Source organism: Centroberyx affinis, unplaced genomic scaffold, assembly GCF_046629955.1.
Source record: "Centroberyx affinis isolate AG114_WGS23_722 - 3 ecotype Tasmania unplaced genomic scaffold, CSIRO-AGI_Caff_v1 ptg000255l_1, whole genome shotgun sequence".
NCBI classification, from domain to species: Eukaryota; Metazoa; Chordata; class Actinopteri; order Beryciformes; family Berycidae; genus Centroberyx; species Centroberyx affinis.
Window position 1 is genome coordinate 99,832 of NW_027278937.1, and position 23,312 is coordinate 123,143.

General features: G+C 43.4%; 1 protein-coding gene across 1 annotated transcript; it reads right to left on the reverse strand.

Annotated features, from left to right (window-relative positions):
- Positions 1 to 628: 628 nt before the first annotated feature.
- On the reverse strand, positions 629 to 23,235 carry aclya (ATP citrate lyase a). Its single transcript, XM_071545384.1, has 28 exons — positions 23,105 to 23,235; positions 19,475 to 19,654; positions 17,556 to 17,678; positions 15,392 to 15,454; positions 15,055 to 15,245; positions 12,685 to 12,764; positions 11,871 to 12,001; positions 10,151 to 10,269; positions 9,364 to 9,500; positions 9,206 to 9,267; positions 8,998 to 9,115; positions 8,615 to 8,769; positions 7,519 to 7,612; positions 6,675 to 6,816; positions 6,328 to 6,496; positions 6,128 to 6,232; positions 5,839 to 6,035; positions 5,340 to 5,421; positions 5,117 to 5,227; positions 4,872 to 4,999; positions 4,626 to 4,719; positions 4,239 to 4,393; positions 3,991 to 4,141; positions 3,727 to 3,870; positions 3,386 to 3,499; positions 3,190 to 3,272; positions 2,494 to 2,570; positions 629 to 2,376 (listed from the first exon to the last, which is right to left on the reverse strand). The coding sequence occupies exons 2-28, from the start codon at positions 19,631 to 19,633 to the stop codon at positions 2,282 to 2,284; spliced, it is 3,279 nt and encodes a 1,092-aa protein (XP_071401485.1). The 5' UTR covers positions 19,634 to 19,654; positions 23,105 to 23,235; the 3' UTR covers positions 629 to 2,281.
- Between the last annotated feature and the right edge of the window lie 77 nt (positions 23,236 to 23,312).

Below are 23,312 nucleotides of genomic sequence, written 5' to 3' on the forward strand. Positions count from 1 at the left end.
ATCTCTCAAAATCATGTGGGAAAATGTGTTATGGTCTGATGAAACAGAGCCAATACAGCACATCACCCAAACAGCACAACACTGTTAAGCATAATGGTGGCAGCATCATGTTATGCTATTTCTCTTCAGAGGCCATGTTGTGATCAGGAAGAAGGGGAAGATGAAAAGCCCCAGATACAATGATATTTAGGGGAAAATCCCCTCTGCAAAAAAAACCTCAAGTTATCATGTTATATTTCAACACAACATACAACCAAACCAAATAACGAATGGCTGTTTGGTAGAGTCTTATAGACTCTTACTGCTGTTATCAAAGCAAAAGGTGATTCTACTGAGTATTAATCGAAAAGTGTGCAGACTTACTCAACCAAGGAGTTTTAGCTTTCCATTTTAATATATTGACAGAAATTAGATGCCTTTTGTTTTTATCTTGATCTTGAAACTACAAATCTGTATAGTTTTCACACACACACACACACACACACACACGATTACCAAGTTAACCTTTAGCCATTGTGTCTGGAGAGAGGCAAATAAACATTCCAAAGATAGGTTCATGACTCAGAACACATACATTTGCAAAACAAGTCATAAGAATAGAAGAGTAAATTACACTGAGGTATTCCGTTACGTACATTTTATTTTACTCATTTACACAGTTCTTAACATACAACAAATCAGTACAGAGGCACGTTCAGGTCACATTAGACAAAGTTAAAAAAAAAAAAAAAAAGACAAGACAACACTGGTGAAGATAAACTCCTACAATTTAGCAACATTCAGATAAATGATGATATGGGTAATACCTGGTGTGCGGCACCTTTTGGACCTCATAACTTTGGAAAAAATATATATCATTTTAAAAAAGCCCAGGTTCTACTATCACAGAGAAGGGTTTTGGCCAAGTTCAGCACTTTATATATCAGCAAATTATAAAAATTATGAGCAGACTGTTAACAACTGTGAAGCACTTCCAAACTGTTAGACACAAACAGACGTGTGAATTGTCCCTTCCTCCATTACATTCATCGGTTTTCTTCAAATAATTATAAGTCAGTGATTACTAGGTGGAGAAATTATCATTTGGAATTGATTTTCACCTTTAAACCACTGTGGTCTTAAGAGTGGGCAATTTACCTCAAGAGGAAGTACTACTGATGGGACACATGAATACTCTAGTAATTAAACAGATTTTAATGTGATTGGTGCATTTAAGTTAACAGTTTTAAACAGGACTAGACCACTAAGAAGATGGTGAATATTTAATAGCTTATTCTTACAGAAGATTATATCTGGTACCTGGAGATATGGCATTAACGCCCTAATCCATTTAAAACGAAGCTCTAAAAAGTAACATAAAATTAACTTAATTAATGTCTATATATTAAACAACACTTAACCTTACATTTAAATCCTTTTGGAAACGCCACATTTTCCACTAGGTGAAAAGCAATATTTCCTGGGAAAAAGCAAACGGCACCGCATACCAGGAATGACTCATAAAATGGTCCCGTTTCCCACAGCGAGCCGTCTTGCTGCCGTTTCATCTTGGCCAGTGTGTGGAAAACATTACAGAACATCAAAAACTATTACATTCTCGTACCATTTAATTTTCACTGTGTTAATACACCTATACATAAATAAAGCTCTGATCTACAGTATATTCTCACATGATAGTTAGACATTATTGCACTACGGGCTCGCCCCTTACAGCAAGCTCATGATTCTCATATGGCACAACGAAAAGAGCACTGCACAGAGACACAATAGCCTGTGATACAGACACATGCTAGGTTTATATAATAATGATGTAATATTTGGGGCAAATCACAGTAGTTCACTGTTGTAGCCGTGAGAGAAGTTGTGGTAAACACTGCAAGGCGGCACTGAATCCTCACTGCTAATCTTGGCAAGAGGATTTCCAGTGATCTGCTCAACACTACAGGGCAAAGTGTCAACGGCTGAATGATCCACTTCAACTCCCTCGACTGTATGCCGGATTCATCCTCAGATCTCTCTAGCACCCTGTCAGACCTCGGCTTTGTCTGAGTCGGGCTTCACAGTTCAGCAGGTTTTGCTACTATTCACAGGGCTGCAGCACGAGCCGTTTTCCAAGACTAAAACTATACTTTTAAAAGTCTTCTTTTTGTTTTAATATTTGCAATTTACAACTATATTAATAGTAACACCTTCCCTATTTCATGCCACCGCTTCGGGGTGACAGATGACAGTATGGGGTGAGGGGGTGGGGGGGTTGTGAGGGGGTGGAGGGTTGATGCAGTTACATGGACATGTGTTCTGGGAGCACATAGGAGATGTCGTCCCAGGGGTGGCGGTACAGACCCTGCTTCAGCCTCTTCTGGTCCAGGTAGTGTCCTGTGGAGAGACAAGCGGAAGAAACACTGTCAAAAGTGTTCGCCATCTCGCACACGTTACCATTTTCAGTTTTCCGACACTGCGCTGTGGCGATTTACACAACAACATCTGACTCACCGATGAATCCCATGCTGCGTCCCAGGACGAAGATACCGTTCAGAGCTCCAATCTCCACAAACTCATCGGCTTCATCCCTGTGGAGACGATGAAGAACACAGAGGAGACAGAGTTGATGAAATTAAAGAGGGCAGCACCGAACGCAGGCATAATAATACAACAAGCTCCACAAGGAACAGCATTTTGCTTGCCGTTTTGATTCCATAGTGTTCTTATTTTGCATACAAAATTACAATAGGTTGATGTACAGACTGTCACCTTTAATTTGAAGCCATTTTCAGTCATACTGGATGAACAGTCAGAAAAATACAGTAGTAGTCATTTTTAGTATGGAGACAAAAATTGTTATTGTGCAATGATTTCTCAAAGTCTGAAACCCCTAAACATCAACTAGTGTCTGGATATATTGTTATCATCATCAGGTTTTCTTCCCAGCAGTTTTGCATTTCAATGAATCCATGAGCATTCAGCTCCAAGTTTGGCTCTACTCTACTACTCTGAGGTATTATGGAGTACATGGGAGGCTAAATCAGTGCATGTAAACAAGGGTCTGAATCATCAACCCAGCCTTAAAATCATTCTCCTGCAACAGAGCTTAAATATAAATCTAACTGGAATGGCTGTTTCTCTCCTCTAAATCATATTTAACTCTAGTATAGAGCTTATTGCACTTGAGAGAAAAATGTATTGGCTTACCGTGTAAATCCGTCACATGTCCTGAGCAAGTCCACAAAGGCCACACCAATGAAGCCATCCACATTCAGGATCAAGTTAGGTTTCTAATACAGCAGAGGAAAAACAGAAACGGGTTAGTTAGAGTGGACGATTGGATTAAAGTGCGTCAGGATCCAGGTAAGGCTGTGAAAGAGAGGATTACTATAATCATTCTTACTTTGGAGGTGGTGATCTTCTCTACATCTAGAGCGTAATCCAGCAGCTGGGTGGCTGGGAAGTGCTGCTTCACAAAGTCCTTCAAGATCTGGACTCTCATGTCGGGATTGTTGATCTGAAGACAAACAGACAATTACCCCCCATCCCCACATCTTCCTCCTCCATTCAATCCAAATTTCGCTCCAAAAATGCCCTTCTAACTCTTCTTTATCCAGTACTCCTCCCTTACATGAAGGGTCACAGGAATATTATCTAGGAGTCCAAGCTCATTCTGCTTTTGCACTGTAAAATGAACATGTAGAAAGATGGAAGCACACAGACCAAAGGAGACGCGGGACTCACCGACTTGACCCTGTGTCCGATGCCCATGATCAGCTTGCCCTCCTTCTTCATCTTGTTGACAAACTCCATGGGCAGCATGCCGCTGTCAAACGCCTTGCTGAACTGCTTAGCTGCAGCATCCAGAGCACCTCCAAAGCGGTCCCCCTGAAAAATCACACACACGGAAGAAGACATTCAAACTCATGGAGGGCTTTGACAAGAGTGGGCTACGCTGACAGTGCTGTCAATAAAAGCGTCTATGGCTCCTGCTGAGATGTGTCTTACGATGGTGAGAAGGCCGGAGGTGAGACTGGAGATGAGATCTTTCCCAGCTCGGGCGCAGACGATGGTGTTGTGGGCACCGGACACAGCGGGGCCGTGATCGGCAGTCACCATCAGGCACATCTCAATGAACTGGCAGGCATACCTGGGCAACCTGCACACCGAAGGGGAAAACATTAGGTTATTTATTTCAGTGATTTCAGGGTTTCTCAAGAGGTTGTTCACGGTCACTAGTGGATTGAGAAGCCGACCTCCTCTGGAACCACAGCAGCCCCAGAGTTCCTCCCAGGCCCATCTCCGTCTTGAAGACCTCGGTGATGGGCATGCCTGCGTAGATGAGCTCCTGACCCCTCTCGTCACAGATACTGGTCATGAAGGAGGCTGGCTTACGAATCAGGCCCAGCTCCTGCGGGGCGAACAGACGGAAGAAAGGAAAAGACAAGAGAGAGAAAATCTCACTCCACATTGTGTTCCATCTGTCTCGGTTTAACCCAATATGCTGCGGTTCAGTGCGTTTTTTCCTTGTATGGATGTAAACAGTGAACCCTCAGCTGATAAGCGCTCATCAAAGAGCGCGAGTCATATTGATCTCATGAGGGAAATTTGCTGGTGTGCCAAAGACTCGCTGGCATACTCACTCGTGCCCAGGAGTAATCCATCGGCACAGTGGGAGGGGGGACTTCCTCCGCCGGCTTGATAACTCCTTTGGCAACGAGGTCTGTATACACCGATCTGCATGGGAGGATAAAAAAACTTAACAGATCGCCACTACAAAACACTGCTAAGAAGCATTCAGTAAACATATCTAACCAACTAATAACATCTGGAAACGACAGTATGGATGTTGACATGATCGTTTTGAAGGACTATCTTTGTGCACTGACTTGATTATCTCTCCCAGTTCGTCAAAGCTCTTGGGGACGAAGGCGCCGGCCTCCTTCAGAGCCTTGTTCTTAGCCACCGCTGTCTCAGAAGCCTGGTTGGCGCAGGCTCCAGCATGACCGAACTGGACCTGAGGGACAACAAGGTGCATCATGGGTCAGAATGGAATATTTTGCCTCGTGTCTCACTAGGCAGCTGTCTGATGGCGCCGTCAATGTAAAAACAGGCTTTGCATCTGCCCTCTCACCTCTGAGGAGAACATGGTGGCACAGGTGCCAATACACCAACACACCACCGGCTTTGTGATCCTGCCCTGTTTAATCGCCTGGCAGATCTTATACTCCTCTGTGCCTCCAATCTATAGGGTATAAAAAGAGATATGTAGCAGAGGACAGGTAGCAGTGCAAATAAATAAATAATTGTTCAGACCAGTAGGCAACGCAGTGTGTGTCTGTGGGTTTCTGCCTCACCTCTCCCAATACAACAATCATCTTCACTCCAGGAGAGTCTTGGTAGCGCAGCACATGGTCGGTAAACACAGAGCCTGGGTATCTGGAAAAAGAGTCCAGCATTATACAAACCAGTGATTCTCAACCTTTTTCATATCAAGGACCCCTATTTTAGTCCACATTAGGACCACAGACCCCCATTTCATGAGATTTTGTCTCTCGAACCCAAATCTGAGAATATTTTTATTATTAGATATGATTTAGTCCAGAATTCCATGACTATCTGTATTGTACTTAGAGAGATAACAGTGAAACTATGATCAAAGTAGTCATTCTTCTACATTATCTAATTGTGCTGACTGAAATTATGGCAAAGTTTAACAGTTTATGAATTTTCTGGGGACCCCCTGGAACCCCCTCAAGGACCCCTGGTGGTCCCCAGACCCCATGTTGAGAACCACTGATACAAACAATTCATACCCACATGTTGGCATATTGCAGACAAAAGACAGCTACACACCTGTCCCCGCCAATCGCCACACCCTCAAAAACACCGTCAGTGGTGCGGGAGATGATGTTGTTGAGCTCGTTGGACATGCCGCCAGAGCGGGACACGTAGGCCACGCTGCCGGGACGGTAGAGCTTAGAGGCCAGGATGTTATCCAGCATGCCGCCCGTGTTCCCGATCTTAAAGCAGCCTGGCTTGATTCCGCCAACCTGGACAAACCAAAATACACAGAAAACTCACTGCGTTTGCTCAGACGACAATGCACACAGTGAAATCCTGTGAGAGGTGAAGCAAGACTAACGGTTGCTGGTCCAATGATTGTGACGCCCTTCTCGTCCGCCGCCTTGATGATCTTCCTGGTGTGGGCTTCAGGGATTCCCTCAGCAATGATGGCAATGGTGTGAATCTGGGAACAATTAAATAGAAAGACTCAGCTGTAAGTATAACCGTTATTGTTTTCAAGTTGTTTTGTACCCTGCGGACGGTGCAGGGAGCCTTTACCTGTGGGTACTGCATGGTCTCCATGGTGCTGTCGAAGGCAGAACGCAAGGAGGCAAAGCTGATGAGCACGTCCACCTCTGGGTGCTTCTTCATGGCGTCGCCCATGTTCTTATACACAGGGACCAGGATCTCTTTATGGCCCCAGTAGAACTTCTGTTTGTGGTCTCCACTGGAAAACATGTATAAAAGCATTTGTCACACCAAAAAGACATTTAGAGACTGGTCAAAGGAAACTGTTTACTTATGAGAGGAGATCCTGATAATTTTTAAATGTACAGTCAGGAGTCATTACACTAACAGCAGACCAAAGTAAACAGTAATAAACAGGCAGGGCAGAGGACACTTACGTGAACGGGTAGACCATGGCAGCGACAGATGGCTCGTCTCTGGAGCAGACGTAGTCGAAGTCCATCATGCCCTGCACCGCCCGCGTCTGCATGCCCCACACTATGGACTTGGTCTGTTTGCTGAAGAGGGTCGTTGCCTTGGCTACAGGGAGAGGAAAGCAAAGATACAGATGGAAATTACAGAAAAAGTCACTAAAAAGGGGTGTGCTCTGTAGAACCACTTGTGAAACCTTTGTTAACTTTATGTGCATATATATATATAAAACAGTGAAGCTTTTAGACGCTATAACAACCAAGAAGGAAAAGATTGGTTTTACAAGTCCATATTCACATACAGTACACATGAATGGGAGAGGCACCGTAAGAAGTTAAAAGGTTGTAGGAGAAAAACACACTGACAACTGGTAATAGAGTAAGAGGTTTAACAGAGGTTAAAGAGACAATTTCTGCACATTTGTCAGAACACCATCAATAAGATTCATCTAGCAGACAGACAGTAGAGGGCAGGAACACAAAGAGAGACCTGCCGCTCTGATAAAACAATCACAACCACAAAAAAGTACAACAGAACTATCAGTTTTTGATTAAATTAATTAGATGTATGCATGTGTCCAATCATATTAATCAGTGTCCACTTCCAGTTTATTGGGATTGGCTTGCAGGACTCTCTAGCTGTCCAAAGAGGGAGCTGTAATACCTAAAATCAAATTTCAGCCATGCATGATCACAAGGTTTCTTCCTGTCACGCATCCCAGCGGAGGACCAGTGTATAAACACACAAGACATCAAAGCCTCAGCATTCACAGTGTATGAATTTCATAGTGGTGTGTGTGTGTGTTCTGACCGTGGGGGACGCCTGTCTTGGCCTTCTTGGCTGGTGAACCCTCAACCTTAGCTCTGTTTTCAGAGAAGGAGGCGGTCCTGCTGGATGCTGGAGTCTGGACAAGACAGAGACAAGAGAAAGGAGATCAAACAAGTGACCGAAAGGACGTGTGTCAAGCTGTTTGTCTATTCTGCTATCCAAAAAAACAACAAGCATACAGAATGTGTTAAGTAGAGAGCTCAGGTGACAACAGAGCTGATTATAAGAACAGGCAAAACAGTGCTCCCTTTTATTTTTCCTGAGCTAGATAATGGAGCAGGCTAGCCTTTAAGCCCTTCAGGTGGTTTTATAAGACATCACCTGCACACAAGTTACACAATGACACTCAGTGTTCCTGACTTGCCGTGCCACCGGCCACACAAGTAAAACATTGTAAGGATGAGTAACTGGATTTTAGAGCTTTGAGCTGTACAGTAGAACCCTAAATTAAGACCTCAAAGAGAGGTTTTTACAATGATTGGTCCTGGAATTTCCTAAAAATACATTCCCTTTATTTATTGTTTCTTCATATTTTTGTATTATTCACGCGTTATCTTTACTATGTTGTATTATACTATTATACTGCTGACATCCAGCTATTTCTCTCCTTGGCATCCACCTATATCCAACTCTACATCTAAATGACATAAGTGCATAAATATGGCATAGAGAAAAGCGTGATATATCAAAAGGTTATGGGTATGTGCAAGTGCATGCGCGCACACACATACACACACACACAAAAACACTTTGCTGAAAGCCCACGCACTGCACATTTTTAATGGACGCCTCCAGGCAGTAGCAGCGGTTTACTGTGGTTTGACCGCCATTTGAACGAGAGCAGGGCACAAAGCAAAGCTCTATACAAAAGACCCATTGGGCATCTGATAACCTCACTACATGGCCCGGTTCCCAAGACAGTAATGACCGAAACCGAAGCGGTGGCACGTAGGTCTTCTGTTCCCTCTGCCGCTAGACTACACAACCGGCGGACTTTCCGATGTCAGTTCACTGCGCAGTAAGCGGACACGACATGACGGCGGCTCATTTGTCTCCACGGAGCCAGCGTGTGTCATACCGATGTGCTGCCGCTGGAGTTGAGGAGGAAGTTGGCAGTGTGGGCAGCAACAGGGGGCTGGTTGGGGATCGGTCGGTGGCCCAGCGCCATGCCGACGATGGCAGTCATGTGGGTTTCTGTGCCAAAGACATGGATGGGGATGCCGGTGGTCTTGCCTGAGGAGAGCACCCAGACCCAGATTTAGTGTGGTGCATGAAAATGAGCACAAGTTTACATTAGAAAAATATCCGATACACTCAAGTGAGATTATAAGTATAGATTTTTTATGTATTTTTGGTTTTGTTAAAATGCACACCTTAGGGCAAAAACATGAGATAAAAAAAAATAAAATTGCATAGATGAAAAATTGTACAGAGGAGAAATTGTATAGAGGAAGTACATACCCACTTCTCCCATCACCCTGAGCCCCTCCTGGTAGTTGGGGCCTCCACGGCGGACAAAAATGGTGACCTCATGCTCTTTTAAAGGCCCCTGGTAGTCTCTGATAGCTCTAACAATCCCCTAGCAAAGAGAAAAGACTCATTGAATAACTGGCCCACAATGGGATGTTGATACTACTTTGTAAACAAGAAACATTTGATCTCCATCTACCTTAAATGTAGCTGCAACATTTGTGAAGTTTGCAATGCTTCCTCCGATGATCAAAACCTTTCCTGCAAAACAAAATGTGTTTTTTTATATATTAAAAAAATTCTATACTTTTGAGTGCACCCAGTCAAAGTCAGTTTAGTCAACGCCATATTTCCTACCATCAGGGTGCTTCTCTCGGGTCATCAGAGACAGGATGGTCTTGGCGTAGTCATAGGTCTGCTGTTCGCTCGGCGCTCCTGAATATTCCCCGTAGTTGGCCAGCTCGTCGACCCCGCCCAGGTCACAGATTGTGTCACTAGGAAAGGTTTTTATTGGTCACCCACACAGAGGAAGAAACAATAGCAACAGCTGATCTCCTATAACAGCATTAGGTAGGTTTACTTCAGTCCAGTGCTGCAGTTCTAACAGTCAACATAATTTTAAGAAGCGTGAGATAATCAGTGCATTTAGTGTTACAGTGCAATGTGAAGCGTAGTGCTCAAATGCCTCTTTCCTTCAGTTTTGAGTTAATAATGCAATGTAAATAAACAGAACACTTTAACAGTGCACACAGGGAATAATTAGTTATGGCTGGTGTGTCTTGAATTCACGCTTTTCGCCCCTGACAGACGGTGCAGCGAGGGAGATGCTGCTCATTCCTCCAGACTCCCACTAAAATGGCAACGTCAGAGAATCCAATTTAGCTTGCAGCTGAACAGGCAGAGACTGAGCTGGGCTGCTGCACCATCAATCTCACTGCTGCATCACTGGCATACTTCCCTAATGCTAAACCCAATTATGTATACTGTAGTCATTATAATGAGGATAAAGCCAAGGGACAATTTAAGGAGCCAGAAGTATCACCTAAGTGGATTATTGTAGATATATAGACTTTTGTATCTCCTATTCATTCAGGCTTTGTTTGTTTATCTGGTTTAGTCCACATCTGGGTTTGTGACTGGTTACCTGTACACCACAGATGCGCCTCCTCCTGCCACCATGGTCCAGATCCTGCCCCGGGGGTTGAGCAAGGTCAGCTTGAGGCTAGCGCCGCTCTTGGCATCCAGGTCCGCAATGTAGGCTTCCTGTAAAAGCCGAGGGAGAGGTCAGTCAGGAGGTCAGAGGATGGACGGGGGGGGGCACACTTCATTATTTGAGCATATAGCAACCAACGTATAACCGCCAGATAATGTAATGACATGTCAAAATGTAATAAAATGTCCAGTTATTGGGCAATTAGTCAATATTAAAGTTATTAAAATATCGGTCATTTTATTACACTATCCGGCAATTTATTATGTACTTTATTACTTACGTTTTTCATTACACTTTTGACTCACAGGGACATTTTATTGCATTTTAACAAGTTATTACATTATCTGGCAGTTATTACATTATTGTTGCTACAGAGCATGCATGGATTTTAAAGAGCCAGCTATTACTAATATAGGTGTGATAATATAGGTGTGATAATTAAACACATGGTGGCACCTTGAAAGTGCATGTTTTTAACACTGGATGAAATGTTATGATTGCCAGTAGATCTGATGCTCCTCGGTGCTTGTTTGTGACAGCGAGGGCCACAGCTGGGGACCGAGCGTAAACACGCCCAATCAAAGGCCCCCGCTGTCGCTCATCTCCACTCCAGACTCACAGCAGTCCAATTAGACGAGCCCGTCTGGCACACAGACAGTCCGTCTCAAACGAGCTCCTACTGGCACCAGCCAAAAAAAACCCAAACATATTCCTGTATGCAGAAACGCTGTATACACAAGCCTAATTTCTAAAAAAACAAAGACAATCAGATCGCCACATCTTAACGTATCGTCACAAGACTGTACATAACATCTCCAATCTCCAGTGTGCTTTAGAAAAAGACACTTCCTAATCACACAGCATCTCATTGTAATGTATGAGGGTAAATGTGGGGTCCTGTCTGTCTCTATGAACGGCTCTCGACCTTTACTGTTGAGGATCTCTCTCTCCACAATGACTCATACAGGCTGATTTACAACTGTGCTGCGGACACTCCCCTTCCTCATTAGTGCTCGAAAGGGCAGCTGGGACAGAAGTATCTGAGGAATAATACCCACCAAACTCAATTTACGCATCTTTTTAGTCTGACACAAATCCTTATAACATAAAATTCCCAGTATAAATCTCATAGTAAGGAGCATCAGCCTCATGGAAATTACACAAGTTTAGGTCTTTTGAGGGGGGAAAAAAAAACATAAATTTATACTTTTCTGAAAATAAAGCTGATTTTTGTTTATAATGGTGGTTATGATAATCACCAACTGTACCCTATGACACTAGGTCATAATTTACCCACAATGCATTTACCTCTATAGCAGACTGAGTCATCATACATCATAAAATCCAAATTAGTTTATTTACAGTGGGCCCTGGAGGTACGCATCTTATCAACTGACAAATTTACAGCTGGACTATGACACTTGTTTATTTTCCTGAAGCTACTGTACATTTAGTGTGACAATCTAATTTGAAAAGATAAGAAAGACTCCAAAGTTATCTCTAAGATTAGTCAATCTGTTATTTTTACATCCTACTTGAGCGCTCCAGCTCCAGTAAGCATGCTTCTCACTGAGGAACAGCAGCAGCTACTGGATGCTGACGGATTGAAATGTGACCCACTGCTCTCTCCGGCTCCTCAGCCCCCCCTCACCTCAGGATAGGCCTCCCTGCCGAAGGGTGGAGGGAACTCCACATCTCCCCACTTGGCCTTGCAGATGTAGTCGGCCGTGGCATCGATCTTGGCTGCCATGTCGAGCACATACACGCCATCTTTTGTAACCACTGAGAGGAAGGGAAAGGAAGAGAGAAAGAGAAAAAGAAGAGACAAGGCAAGAGTATATTTAGGCTTAGGACCCACAACAAGGGTTGAACAGGCTGGTGAAGACACACACACACCTACTGATTTTCACTTGGTATAAATATATTTCTAGTAGTGGCGGAGTGAGGTCTGAGCTTTAAATAGAGCAGGGAAAATGAGAGAGGACCATGCCCACCCGCAGGTGATGCCAGCACCTTCCTGCTCTCCCTGCAGGAGGTGGAAGGCTTGGGGATACTGTGAGGAGGTGGTGGGACATCAAAGCAGGGAGAGCCGGTCTCAGCAGCCCCAGCCACCTCCACAGGAACAGCTGCCACTGGGCATATACTGGTGCCCAATTACTCCATTATAAACACACACACACAGTGCCATCATCAAACAGCAAGTGCATGAATTATTGAATCTTCTCCTCCCTTGGTGTTAAAATGTGTCGGAATCAACTTCTGCCTCTCGGTTTCATAACAAGATGATGTTTTATAATAGATTGATGTTTTTTTGCCCCTACAATTTCCTTTTGATGTTCCCTTTCCAATTTCATAATCTTATGACATATTTATGGGTCTGTGTTGCAACTGAGCGCACATGGCATCATGGTGACTTGCTCAGACATAGAAAACCATGTAATAAGGGATTTGAGGCAAAAACCTACCCAATGGATTTATCTCCAAGTATGTGAAGAACAGGTCTTCATACAGGTTGAAGAGTCCCACAATGAAGCTGGCCAGGACCCTGCAGGAAGAGGACATTCAACACATCAAACTCTACTCCAAAGCCCTATTGGTGCAGCAATTTTTGTATTATGTGCTAAGATCATCAGCAATTTTAATCACATGTGAATGATATCCATAAAAACGTAATTCGTAAAGGGACAATTCCACTGCAATCGACAAAAACAACGGCCCTCTGATAATCCCAATCCTGTGCAAACGCCTCACTATAGTGTCACTGGATTTGAACAAGATTTACTTTGACTGTTGTTGAAAAAACATTTGTATAGTGGCTACACAAATACCTGGTCCATTATCTTTTAACTTAAATTGTTTTAACTGCATGTGTCACTCTTTATGTCAATTTGTTTCTGGATTTCAAACTGGTGTTGAATTCTTCATAGGTGCCGTTAGACATCCATCAAAGGACATGACAGAACATGACAAGTTGCATAATGGAACAGATGTGCCATTATGCAACTTTCCATATTGAGGATGCATTAGAATTTTTTTTTTTTTATTTCAGGGCACGTTCAGTCTTGAGAGACATCTAAACTCACAAGATTAACAAGATCCCCTGTACAATTTATGCCAGGTAATAAAAACGAAAAATATACCACTTGACAGCAGAGCAATTAAAATGCCCAAATAATGCTAGTTAGTCACACTCTTTCTCTCACACACACACACACACACACACACACACGTGCAGCCAATATCATTAAAGGATTGTAGAGGAAGAGCAGTCCAGCAGCTACCAACCAGCACCTGTTAATTATCTGCAGAACCTTGCTACAGAGAAGGAAATATCGAATTTGCTTCCTCCTCCACATGTCAAAACAGAGCAGTGAGGAGGGGGGCTGTGGGAGGAGGCGGGGGGGGGGGGGGGGGGGGGGGGGGTTGTTTTGCTCTCCTCTCCTCTCCTGCCTGTCAGTTGTGCAGGCAGCAGCTCAGAGCCTTTGTAACCATGTCAGCTTGCCGTCAGGACTCCGGCTGCCCCACGGGAGAAAACCGTGACCAAACCCAGAGTGACTCAGCTTCCCATGTCTGGTTCTGATGGGAGGGCAGGGGATGGGGGGGTAGGGGGGGGTTGAGTCCCACTCCTGTTTTCAAACCAGAGGATGAGGGGAGGGGAGAGGAGGAAGCTGGGTGAAGAGGTGAATAAGGGTTGGCAGAGTGTATGCAGGGGCATCTTCCTCAATGTCAGCCAAGACAGCGAGACAAGCCAGAAAAGCGCTTTCGAAAGAGCGCCGCTGGGAAGATGGATAGGAGGGGTTGGGACAGGGTGGGTCACTGTATCACACCAATCAAAATAAATGGACGTGCTCTGAATGGGACTGTAGTGGAAAGAGACGGGGGGGGAGGGGGGCTGATCGAAGGAAAGCGAAGCAGAGGAGGGAGTTTGTCATTTCTCTAATGGAACCCCTCCTCCCATCTCCTCCATCTCCTCCCCCACCTTTACTGCAATCTCAAAGTGCTCCGTTACTTCAATTATGTGCTGCTTTTGTTTTCCAGCGCTGGCCACAAGCCAAATAATATGAAGGAAAATGCCCATTCTTTGCTGGCTTTTATAAGGAACGCGTGTCTCACAATGATTTTGCAATAAGATCAATTAGACTTTTTAAAATATTGAACGTTATGAATAAGCCTATTGGTTGGTTTATGACTTAATGCTCGATATTTCTTTCATTCAACTGATGCCTCCATTCTTATTCATGATTTCCAAATGACCTACCCCCATTTATTGATGGCAATAAATTGAATTCATGAATCAATACTACAAATCATAGCAGACTAGCTGCTAAAAAGCCATCCAAATCAATGGTAGACAGAAGTAGAAACTGTAGTAGAGTCAGATGGTGAATGCAAACCATAATTGGCCTGTATTGTATTTGGCTCTATTGTACATAGGCTGTGAGGTAATTGAAGATTTTGTTCAGTTTGTTTTGGGGGCAGCTTCTTCCACGTAAAAAATAAAGACCGTCAGTTGAAATAAATTTGTTATGCACATATGACCTGTTTCAACCAATCCCTATTTTAAATTTCGTGTTCTAGGTCTCATCATTTTGTTTGCATGAAAATAAATAAATAAATGGAAAAAAAAAAAAAAAAAAATATGCTGACATGTTTTTAAGATACAAACAATTCCTGAAGGAGCTCCAATGTCCTTTAAAAGATAAAATAATAAAATATAGGTCTATCTATCCACAGTGAAAAAATCTCCATTTAATAGTTTGTTTATACATTTTTACACGGACGGATAGCTTAAGTTCTGCATGTCCCCTCTGATCCCCTTTTTCCATTCAACTCACGCTTTCTTGTCGTTGGGGACGTGGGTGAGGAGCCCCTTCTTGACGGACTCCTCGGTGATCTTCTCATCTACTCCGACCAGCAGCTTCTTGGCCTTGGCGTCCACGTCTCCCACATCCACGCCTCCCTCGTGGTGAAACAGCACGTAGTCCCCCTCCCGTGTGGCGTAGACGCACACGTAGAACTCCTCCTCCTGGATGACGGGGATTCAAACCGCAAAAAAAAGTCAATTAATGAATCGTTTTCTTACTAGAGATCTGGCAGCTACATGATGCGTCAAGATAAAAGTGAGTGAAGGGAGAGCTAGACCTCAAACAGCATCTCTAATGAGCGGTTTACCTGCTTATGGGCAACGAACGGCTCGATGAGGAAGTTCTTTAGTATTCCTTTGGCTTTTCCCACCTGAGGAACACACACAATAATTCTCTTAAAAAAGGAGCTGAAAATCAAATATTTAACGAGTAGAAGATAACGTTAGGAGCAAAACAAAATATTAGCATAAATTCCCATGGGAGAAAAAAAACCCCACAAAACACTCCGCTATCTCTCTCAGGAGGTTTCTATATTAATGCATCACTGCACTTGTTTTCAGACATACTTTCAGTATTGGTGGAGGACAGAGACAGAAAGGTACAGACAAACACAGTCAACCCAATACAAACAGAAAAATATTCTCTACAAACAATACAAATGGGAAAAGAAATGGGAGAATGAATCTAGCTGAGAAAGTAAAATGTTTCAGGAGGTTTGTCTGAAATGACAAAATTGAATTTGAAATACAAAATGAAAACAGGAGCTCAGCTAGTCCCAAGTGAATTGTCTTCAAATATAGGAGACAAGGCTGAGAAGAGGGAAAAAAGAAACGGTTGCCATGTATTGCTAGAGGCAAGGCCCCGCTAACACAGACAGCTCATTTGGCCTGGCTGTCACCATTCCTGCGTTAAAGGCCACCAGGCACAAAGTAACCAGGGACTGACAGAGCAGCCAGGCGGAGAGGAGAAGAAAAGAAAGAAATGGAGTGAGGGAGTTGCCATTTTGAGGAGTACAAATAAAAGAGGGTTGATGACAGGAGGAAAAGTTAAAAAAAAAAGCCCCCCATCCATCTGATTGAAAACCCACAAGGGACTCAGGCCAATTCAGCCATCAATGAGCTGACACTTCCACAACTGTCTCCCGGAGAAAGAAAAGAGGGCAGAGAGAGACATTCATGTTGTGAATACAATTTGTATGTAAATAACTGAATTCATTCCAGTAGAATTACTATGATTACGGACACCTGAAATACTCGTACAACTGCAACTTCAAAATAGCAGTGAGCAAAGGATTACTTGAGAATAAAACAAGCATGAAAGCAGGTGATAGAATGTGGTTAAGTGTAAACAGGAAGAAGTAGAAGTAGCGCTGCCACACTGAATTATTCACACCCGCTGGTCTCTGACTTCCTACTGGTCTCTCTGACACACTCTCTGGCTAGTTGCTAAAAAAACGAAATGTTCAAAAACAAAAGCAGTGCTATGCTAGCGGTATTCGCCAGTCAACTCACACAGCTAAAAGACTGCTAAAGAAGTAGCAGGGGTGTGTGTGTGTGTGTGTGTGGGGGGGGGGGGTACCCTCTAGAGTCTAGACCAACATCTTATTTGTGTGGGTTGGTCTAATTAAGGCCAACTATGGTCGAACCAAGTTATTGAATTAGCCCCAATTAATCCATCTCACAAACACCAGAGTAATAATCCTGTATGTGAACTTGTCATCCGCAGTTTTCTCATTGTGTCCTTTAACCTGGCTACTTAATTCATTAAAACATCTCCAGAAAAGATAATATAGTCTCTTTCTATAACGTACGTCAAACGAGTTGAAACACTACACTGACAGCCACAATACAGCTGCAGCTTCATTTATTGTTATTTACAGCCGCTGACAGTTTCATCTCTACTGTCTGGCGAGTGATACATCCAAGCAATCTCACTGCTGCTCTGCCTGCCTGTCTGTAACACACACACACACAGCTATTCAATGCTTTATGAACCGTCCTGGTCCCTCCCACTCCAGGTTCTTGGTTTATGAGGCAAAGCGCCACCTAAGTGCCAAAGTGACAAATTTTTTGTAGTGTGGCTCCGCTGCCTGGACTGATTAACTGACTGTTTATTCACTAGCAAGATTTGCTTCAGCTGACTGGACTGAGTTACTACCAGTTGACTGACAGCGAGCTCATTAGCAATCTGGGAAGCCGTTTAGGCAAACGTACACAGCACACACATACACACACATATACTAACAAAGTGCATGAGTCCAAAAAGAGGAAGAAGGGTGAAGGAAAGGGAGGAGGAGAAGGAGGAGGAGTGTCTGAATATAGTGCTAGGTTGATATTGATCGGAGGAGCGTTCAGCAAAGTGCGTGTTCTAAAAAGGAGGAACAGGCAGACATGGTGGGTGGATGCGATTGTCTGAGAGACAGGAGAGAGCGAGAGAGAGAGAGAGAGAGAGAGAGTGGGTGGATGACGTACTGTCGTCTCTTTCATGAGGCGGGTCTTCAGCCACTCTCTGACGCCGCTCAGGTCCAGGTTGACGCCCACCAGGCCCAGCTTCCCTCGCCTCTTGATCAGCTGGTCCGGCTTCACCACCAGCCTCTGCAGGAGGGAGATGACACAGGGGAAATTGACGTCATTTTCAAAACACAAGTCTGATATTTTCACTTTATTTGGGAGCAGAGAGGATTAATGACACAGTGAGTCACAGTGCAGAAAGTAACACACTTTAACTCCACATAGGATGCACCTGATCTCACTTGAATAGATAGGGGAGTTTAAGATGGTTAACAAAAACTATTGGTATTCTTTTTATGCTTGGAGAAAAAAACGGTCACAACTTTGTCCTTAAACCAAGGTGCATGAACAGCAGATAACTAGAAAGGAAAAAAAGAAACTTGTATTGATGCAGTAAAAAAAACAACTAATTTCGGCAGCTTGATGAACCCTTTTATTTTTGTGCTGCAACTCCTCAGCAGAGCATCCACACCCTCCTGATTGTTTCCCCCCCACAAAGACAGGCATTTAGTGAGTTAATGTTTTAGAGTAAACCAAACACTGCAATGTTAATCAGAAACGCAAAAATCCAGAGAGGAGTTGTGTCCTGTCAAAGCATTTGAAGAGTTAGGATCACAAACCAAACTTATGTCATGAAAGTTGTTCATTCTGTTGTTTTGCCTGAAATGAAATGATCATTTTCTACACTTGACTGCAGCTATTTCCTTGTTTGGTGACGTCCGAATTGGAGAAGCAGGAAAAAAAAAAATCGGGGTCCAACGGCAAACGCCAGGTTCCCAAGTAATGTTGGCTGAGGTGAACGGTATTCTCACGTAGGAAGCGTGTATCAACCATCTTTCCCGCATGACGTGAATACAAAATTAAATCTAACCCCCACCAACCGAGCCCGCTTCCTCTCATTGGCAAGTCAGAGACGGAGAATGACTTATGACAGCGGAGCCATTAGTATCTGGGCGCCTGCCAGCCAGCAAAGGAAGAGAGGGCCGAGGGTGAAAGTTAATGCAATTTCCTAATCAATTCTACCGCAGCACCTATCTCCCTCTATCTGCCCCCCCCCCCCCCCCCTTGTCATACCTTACAGATAAAAACAACCTTCCGCCAAGAGAGAGAGAGAGAGCAGGAGAGTGACGTTTTACCCTGCAAGATGAGTCACAGTCTAATTCAATTAACTCCTATTACAGCCCCTCTGTCTGCGACTCCCCTCGCTATGAAGAGGGGTAAGAGTTGATCCCAAAGTGTGTGTGTGTGTGTGTGTGTGGGGGGGGGGGGGTAGAGGAAGTAGAGGAACCGCTCTTTAACTGGGGAACCCGGTTCTCCAGTTAAAGAGCGGCTGTACTGAAGCTGACCCTGATCTCCCTGTGGAGAAGTCAACCGAGAATTTCCCTACGGCGATCAATAAGCATCACATCATTATTATTAAAGACGCCGTCTCTTCCTATTGTGCTCGTCAACTTTTAGCCGCAACACATTCCCACGTAGCTGCCAATAATTCTCCACGACATTTACTTTGCTTCATTTCCCCTAAGAAGCCAGAAGAGCAGCTGGATCGCTCTGCTGTCTGCTAACAAGCACCAGGAGAGCACTCTGCTGCCAGCCTAAGTAATTGTCCCCATAAACTGAAGATCATTTTACACAGGCTTAAGGGAGACAGTGCTTTAGACAGCTAAAGGCTATAAATTTATGATATAGCGCACCAACTGTGCACTCTGCTTAAGTTAATCTGACTTCTTCTACATGCATTCTTATCACAGCCGTTCTGGGAATCCTGTGCTTTTGCTTTGCTGGTGAAGGATTGCAGCGATAAGCGTGAACACTGAGTCGGTTCTTATCCTCAGTAACTGGTAACTATAAACTTAAAACCATGATATCTTCCGCCTCACCTCTGTGAGCAGCCATGGGTGCTCCTGTGCCAGGCGGTCAAAGTCAGTCTCTGCGGTCACGTTGGCGTAGCGGAACCTGTTCTGGACAGCGGCCGATGTGCAGATATACTTGTAGAGGAAGTCCTTTCCCGTCTGCTCAGAGATGGCTTTGGCCGACATGACTGCTTAGGCTAGACTGGCCTGAGAAGAGGGACAGACGGACGGAGAGAGAGAGATGGAGAGGCAGATACAGAGATGAGAGGAGAGATGGATGAATACAGAGACAGAGAGATGATGGATACAGAGACAAGGAATAAGGGAAAGTGACTAAAGGGCAGCCAGGTTTTACTGCTTGCTCACTAGACTACTGCTGCGTTTGTGCTCCATCCTCTTGACGAATTGTTTGAGCAAAACAAAACAAAACAAAACAAAAAACAAGAAGCTCTGCTCTTTCTTCAGCTGTCAGAAATTTCAAGGAATAGTCTGGTAATTAGGTAGCTGAAAGACTCTCAAGCTCTGTATTAAAATATACCAATTTGGTTTTACTATGCATAAAATCAAACATTGGTGAAAAAAAAATTGTCTGTGGTATTAATGCAGGATAAATGCACAGATTGCACAGATGCACAGACAGGGCTAGAAAATCTGATTACACACCAACTGCAGATTCAGGCTTCTGTCTTTTTGCACAGTCACCTTTTCACTTTGTTTCCATGTCGCAGAAGAAACAGCCAGTGGAGTCATTAAAGCCACAGCTAACATGATTAGCCTCAGTTTATAAGACCCACACACTAATGGGGTAATGAGCACTTATGTGCCACTCAAACAATCAGGTTCCACTGAGTTAGCCAGATGTAATCACTGGAGCTGCAGCAGAGAGAAGGTGGAGAGGGCAGTAATTGCCCTCTGAAGCAAATTATGGTTCCTTATAAGAAAACTTATTCCGAATGGGTTCCTTGAAGAACCTCCCACACACCAGAGGTTTGTAGAAGTACCGTCAGGGTTCATAAACCCTTGTTGAAAGGGTTCTTCAAGGAACCTTCTGGTTTCCCTAAAGGCTGCAATCTGAAAAAACCCTCAAGGTTCCTTGAAGCGCTTTTACTTTTTAGGGAGTAGATACAGAGATTAGACACGGCACTCATGTTATTTATTTATTCATCATAGTGCAATATTCAAAACAGTGCAAATACTTTAAGTGCAATACTTATATTCTGCATTTGATTCTGATTTTTCTATATAAATATATATATATATATATATATAAAAAGGTCATAGAAAAATATATTTCTATATTTTTCTATGACCGTTTCTATATTGGGTTTTATTTTACTGTTTTTATTGGTTTATATTGTATTTTATTCTTCTCTGTCTTTTAACAAAGTACACAAGCAACCACTAAGCTAAATTCCTTGTATGTGCAAATATACTTGGCCAATAACATGATTCTGATTCAGACACAACAGTTTGCTTAGCACATAAAAACTGGCACAGAAATACAAGGCAAAAGATTTGAAATCCTCATAATACACTCCATAAAAAAACACCACCAAATAGTTGACTACATTGTCACAAGCCTAGACCTGCAGAGTAATCTCATGTAAGTGAAAGATTGATCTAGACACCAGTGAGAAGTGTCTAAATGAGGTGTTTTGGTGGTTGGATTCCTTTCCTTTACTAGCAGGATATGCACGCACAACAATAACACCAAATACAATAACCTTCAATAGCATTCATAAATCTTATTGCTTTAGGGAGGGGTGACCTTTACTCTCTGGCCAGCACCAATACACACAGCTCATAACATGCGGTTGGTGTTTCAAGCTCACTGCACCACTCCTGTTCGTTCAAAATCAAGGATTAGATCACTAGATTTCTCTAATGCAGAAAAAATTAGGCATTTTTTTGTCCAACGACCACTATGGGTCTAAGCTTGTAGTGCTGAGTAAAAAGAAATGGATTTTTACTTGGAATTGGTATCAGCAGCGAAAAGGTGACATGCATTGCTACTTCACTGAGGGACACCTAACCCTGATATGTGCCATTCTGTTTTTGTATGGGAGAGAACGCCACATCAAACTCCATACTGAAATCTGGCAGCTTAAGGTTCCCTTGTATATCGGCAAGCAAACACACCTTGCAGAACATGACTTTTTGACCTTTTCCAAAGCGTTGATGCCTACTGGTAAATTCAGCATACATATGATGCTTCTAGAAGAACTTACTGCAATAAAATCTTAATATTTATACCTGCTTCACCTGTTATTTCTTCATGTTTTACAACTAAAATACATATAGGTGGTCATGAGCAGCACAAACCATTTTTCATGTTCACCTTTTATTAAAATAAGTGGTGGATCATACATCAGGCAGAGTTTACCAGTAGAACCTAAAGATTCAGAAAAGGTCTTAAGTCACACGTTTGCCAATTAAACAACATTAACATTGAACTGTCATATTTCGGCATGATTTTTAACATGACACCTATTGTAAAACACCCACCAATCTCTGCATCCATCCATCTCTTCTTCCCAGTCTGTCTGTTCCCTCCGATGTTATGGTGGTACAACACTTCTGTTAATTTATCTAAATGTGGTTTTGGTAAGTCTTCAGTGAGGCAAATCTTATCACTGCTTTTACCTCAGACCAGATGGACATCAATAATGAGAAATGTGGTTCTTAGAGACCCAATGACCAACTCCCCTAACTCATGGGTTAACTAAAACAACCACCGTCTATTATGTAACCTTGCACAGGCACAGAGAACCCGGCCAGCCCGTCTGCTTCATTGGTTCATTAAGCAAAAAGCCTTGATGTCGGCTCGAACTGGACTCCCTGCTCTTCACTGCGGCCCTAGCAGCCATTGCTTATGGGGATTAATGGGAGTGTCATGGAGCTTTCTCACTATTGATCATCCTTGTCCCTGAGTCACCACAGTGCTGGGCCCCGAACAGGGGGACACTGTTTTTTTCCCAAAGCTCATCCAGACTCCCTACATCATCCAATTCCTTTCTGCTACAGACCTGTCAGAGCTATTAAATATCACTGCCTCACAACAACATTAACACTGGTCAAGATGACGCACAATAACATTTACAGAGCGGGGATGATGGATGGTTGGGTAGAGGCAATATCAGGCACACATCAAACACACACACACACACACACACACACAATCAAATTAAACCTATAGTGAGGTTAAGAAAAACTGCCTCACAAGCCAGTTATGCAGAGTGAGAGTAATATTCACTTTCAACTTTACCCAAACTGACTAAACTACTAATTTACCAACAGCTGCCTGACTTTCCGATGGGATTAAGTCATATTTTAATGAGAATTACTTCATCACTTCATTCAATTACAAACAGGTCAGACATGAACACAAATGGAGACATTTCTGATAATAGCAATTACTTATTGCAACAAATGACACAGTGACCATCTTGCAAGAGTTCAAATCTAATGTGGAGAGTGCGGTTGACTGACCAGTTCAACTTGTTTTTTTTTTTGTTTTTTTTTTATCCTGTTGTTCCGGCTCTTGGAGAGAAAGAGAGAGAGAGAGAGAGAGAGAGAGAGAGAGAGAGAGAGAGAGAGAGAGAGAGAGAGAGAGAGAGAGATTCGAAAAAACAGTTTTAAACAACATCCTTCATTTACCTCGATCCTTCAACACGCTGGTTTTATTGTGAGAACTCTGCTGGTTTCTTGCGGTCGGATGGATGAATCTGGAGCTCAGTCGTTATGATGAACTGTCGCTGTCTGTGGGAATCACTGGCACCGGAGCGTGGGGCTCCTCCTGAGTTTTGTCTCCATCCCCCATCTGCCGATAGGCTTGGCTGATGTTTCCTGCTCTCTGATTGGTTTA